General features: G+C 33.7%; 1 protein-coding gene across 1 annotated transcript; it reads right to left on the bottom strand.

Moving 5' to 3' along the window:
• Positions 1-407: 407 nt before the first annotated feature.
• Positions 408-3,260, bottom strand: LOC107776354 (1-aminocyclopropane-1-carboxylate synthase-like). Its single transcript, XM_016596244.2, has 4 exons — positions 2,967-3,260; positions 2,496-2,627; positions 2,250-2,410; positions 408-1,488 (listed from the first exon to the last, which is right to left on the bottom strand). The coding sequence occupies exons 1-4, from the start codon at positions 3,135-3,137 to the stop codon at positions 501-503; spliced, it is 1,452 nt and encodes a 483-aa protein (XP_016451730.1). The 5' UTR covers positions 3,138-3,260; the 3' UTR covers positions 408-500.
• Between the last annotated feature and the right edge of the window lie 601 nt (positions 3,261-3,861).

Raw genomic sequence — 3,861 nt, 5'->3', positions numbered from 1 at the left:
GTTTGGACTGTCCTAACCTCAATTTGTCGAAGAGTGCTTTAGTCCAGATACTCTGAACTTAATGGATATTAGAGAATTTAGCAGCCTAATGATAAGTTCTACCCTATTTTTTAAGTGCGTACAGTAAGTCCTACCATCCAAATTGAAATGGCTACCGCGTAGCATCCAATCTTTTATTAAATTTATGTTATTCCTAATAAAGTAATGTGTCAAATTATTGTACCAAAAGAGAGTCAATCTTGTATTATTGTATAACTACATGTACAAATTTGGAAACACTTTTATTACGTCCTTTTTAATTTAATATTTCAAAAATATATAAGGTAAACCCCAACAATACTTTTCTTCGGTATAATTGAAAGGCCGAAGACTGAACAACGCAAGTATTACTAACTGCAGTAAAACCAGTAGATAAGACTTAAGTTTTCATTCAATTTCGATGAAGGAAATATAAAGAAAAAGAAACATTACAAGTGCTAATAACCCTTATTTTTCTCTTTTTAAGTCCTAGCCTGGACCAAAGGCGAAGACATTGGAGAATGAGGAGAGTTCATAAAATCATCCAATTTTCTGAATGATAAACTAATCTCCAATTTACTCCTCCTACATTGTAATTTCTTGACTCCTCCTTCAATTCCTTTACGTTGAATTACAAAGTTATTAATCCTTCTTAAGGCAATCCTCATAGTTTCATCATCCATATTAGCAAAACATACTCTAAACCAACCAGGCTCTGAACAATGAAAAGAACAACCGGGCGAAATATTAAGTTTAACTTCATTAATAATTATTCGCCAAAGTTGGAGTTCAGATTCAAATGTTGGTTCCTTAAGAAGCCTTCTCAAATCCATCCAAATAAACAACCCAGCGTTACTCTTCAATGTGTTAATTCCCACTTGTTCAAGTCCTTTAATGAACATGTAATGCCTTTTTCGTAACCTTCCACTACTCTTGGTAATGAATTTCGTAATGAATTTTTCGTCCGATAGCATGTTTGAAATCAAGAATTGAGTTTGTGTTGAAACTAGCCCGAAACTAGACATTTTTCGGGCACAGTTTGTTACAACATTGTTGTATGAGTAAATAATCCCGACCCTAAATCCAGGAAAGCCTAAATCCTTTGACAGGCTATAAACAATGTGTATTAAATCGCGGTCGCATTCAACATCTTCCTCCATTATTACTTCGGATATGCTGATGAAATCGGGCTTGTTAAAAATTGTGGCAGCGTATATTTCGTCGCATACGAGGTGGATGTTTTTCTCGTTAATGAATCTTACTGTGTCTTTTAATGTTTCTTTGTCTAGGATTGTGCCCAGTGGATTAGATGGATTGTTTAAAAGCAAGCCCTTTATGGTAATTTTGGATTCTTGAGCTTTCTGATATGCAGTTTCTAAGGCTGTTCGTGTGACCTTGAAATCGTTAGAACTATCACAAACAACTGGAAAAAGTTGCACCCCAGTTCGCCACCTCAAATCTCTGTCAAATCTGCAAATAAAAAAATTTGAAAATACTTATTAGTACTTCAATAATTTGTCTATTTGTCCCAGAAAATAACTTAAGGAGAATTTCTTTCCTGGTCAAACAAGTACATCAATTGGTAATAAATGAAAGAAAAACTATAAAGCAGCTAACTTTGGCTTCTATCTATATAAAGAGGCTGTACAGTTCCTGTCTATCTATCTATCAAAAGCAAAGGCTTCTATGAGAATTAAGTATGCTTAATTAAAATATCAAAAGTATATCGTTATTACTAATGTAGAAGTGGTAATATTTGTTTATGCACCAAAGAGGCATACTATACACATCGTGTCAATTCCTATAAGAGTTGGTATGAAGAAAAAGTAAATTTTTATATATAGAATGGTGTTAATCTTTTCTGGATTAAAAAAAAAAGGAAGTCGTGGAGGAAATATTATCTTTTACTATACTAGAGTATAATTTCCGATATTCGTAGCTTCATATAATTAAAGCAGTTACGGCTGTTTCATAATGCCAGGGTTTGGGGTGAATGACTAAGGTATGAGAACCAACATGGGTTGTAGTGGAATGAACTAGGATCTCTCGACTCTAAATTAGAGGTTTCGGATTTGAGCTCTAATTAAAAATAATAAAAAATCTTGGTAGGGAGCGCTTCTCCCTGTAGTATAGGCCTTATATGGCATGAATTAGTCGAGACGCCTATAGGATACTGGATACCGGAGGAGAAAGGAAAAAAATACTAAGATATATATGAGATGGTGCTTTACCCAGGATAATAGGGTGTAGGAACCAGAAATGCCTCTCCAGGATCAGCCAAGCAGAAGGCCAGTAATTCATGAGCTCCAGTTGCCCCTCCACTCATCACTATGCGCTCTGCCTCAATTCTGATTCTGTCTCCTCTCACTTTTTCCATAAACCTTGCAACAGCCTGCACATATATACAACACTGGTTTAAAAAAAGGTAAAAGAAAAAGAAATGTTGATATAATAACTTTTCAGGTTTTAGTTCATACAATTCGGAATTCTGGCAAACCATGATAGTCTTGATAAATTGCAATATCCTTGAAATCTTCAGACCCTTCACCTGTGCAAATGGAGGCTTTTGGATTGTTCACCACCCATTCTTGGATTAAATCAAAGCAAAGCTGCAAGAACAACAATAGAAACATAAACCTATGTTTCTGGCAAGACATCGTTTAAACAATATATACTCTTTGACTGAGCATAGCGTTTTTAAAAAAGAATGACTTTTGACACATACTAAAAGTTTCTTTCGTGGTTTTAAAAATAACCTAATATTTCTATGGCCATAAAACCATATCATTAAGGATAAACAAAAAGTTTAAAGTTAAAAAGAATAACTATAAATTTATAAAGATATCATTCTTTATTTTAGAACAGAACTAAAACGAAAAGAGTATCATACAAAATAGAACGTAACCGAGGAAGAAAAAGGACGAGTGTTGATAATTTTTTCTTGTTACCTGATTTTCGGCAAGACCCATCTGAATAACCCCATCAGAATTTTGTGTTGGATGAAAAGGATCAATTTCATAGGCCTTCCAACCATCAAAATAGGCTGAGTTTTCACCATGCCCATCATTGGTTGCTACCTTAGAAAGCAGCTCATTATCGATGTTCGAAATGAAACCCATCTTCTCAATCTTAATTTCTTGAAATGAGAGTAGAATAACACGAAAATAAGGTACGTATTTCTTAGCTAATTAATAATTCTCTAGAGTTCTAATCCTTTAGTAGTTTTCAATTTGTAGAATGAGATATCTAAGCAGTCCTATTTATAGTTGTTGTTTACAAGCTCTATTGTTTAAGTGGTAAAAAAGTTTCCATGAAGTAAAGGACCTAACCATTCAAAAGCTCTCCCTCTGAAAAAACTATTTTGAGATACGGTGGGCGGCTTATTATGTAAGTAGTGTGTTAATAACGCACTACTTATGGACTGGACATGGCCCCATCTTTCGCTAATCTCCTCGCTTTCCTCCCTACTAAACACAAGTACAATTAGGAATTAAATAGTACTCCCCCTCTCAATTTATGTAATATTTTTCCCATTTCTAGATTAAACTTTTTAAATTTTGACCATAATTTTTTGTAGTTTTTCGAATTAAAATTTATATATTTAGAAATTACGTAAAAAATACTATAAAGTCATAATAATTAATCATTTAAAATACATATGAAAAGATTACAATCAAAAAATAATTTGTTTGACTTTTGAAATCCGAACCCCTTCACGTGAATTGGGACTTATGGAGTATGACTTGATGACTTATGTTTTCAATGTCTTAAAGGTTGGATTATGCTATGGATAAAGGCTCTAATTTTATAGTGCCATATAGGTGAATACGGGCATTCCACGTC

This window comes from Nicotiana tabacum, chromosome 20, assembly GCF_000715075.1.
Source record: "Nicotiana tabacum cultivar K326 chromosome 20, ASM71507v2, whole genome shotgun sequence".
Lineage (NCBI taxonomy): Eukaryota > Viridiplantae > Streptophyta > Magnoliopsida > Solanales > Solanaceae > Nicotiana > Nicotiana tabacum.
This window is presented reverse-complemented; position numbering and strand designations above follow the sequence as displayed.

What these genes read in the sequence shown, in the direction of transcription:
- LOC107776354 (XM_016596244.2), bottom strand. Translation starts at nt 3,137, where the DNA reads ATGGGTTTCATTTCGAACATCGATAATGAGCTGCTTTCTAAGGTAGCA. An exon ending in TGGGTCTTGCCGAAAATCAG is followed by an intron (nt 2,628 to 2,966) that starts GTAACAAGAAAA and finishes TTGTTCTTGCAG; the next exon opens with CTTTGCTTTGATTTAATCCA. An exon ending in GTTTGCCAGAATTCCGAATT is followed by an intron (nt 2,411 to 2,495) that starts GTATGAACTAAA and finishes ATATATGTGCAG; the next exon opens with GCTGTTGCAAGGTTTATGGA.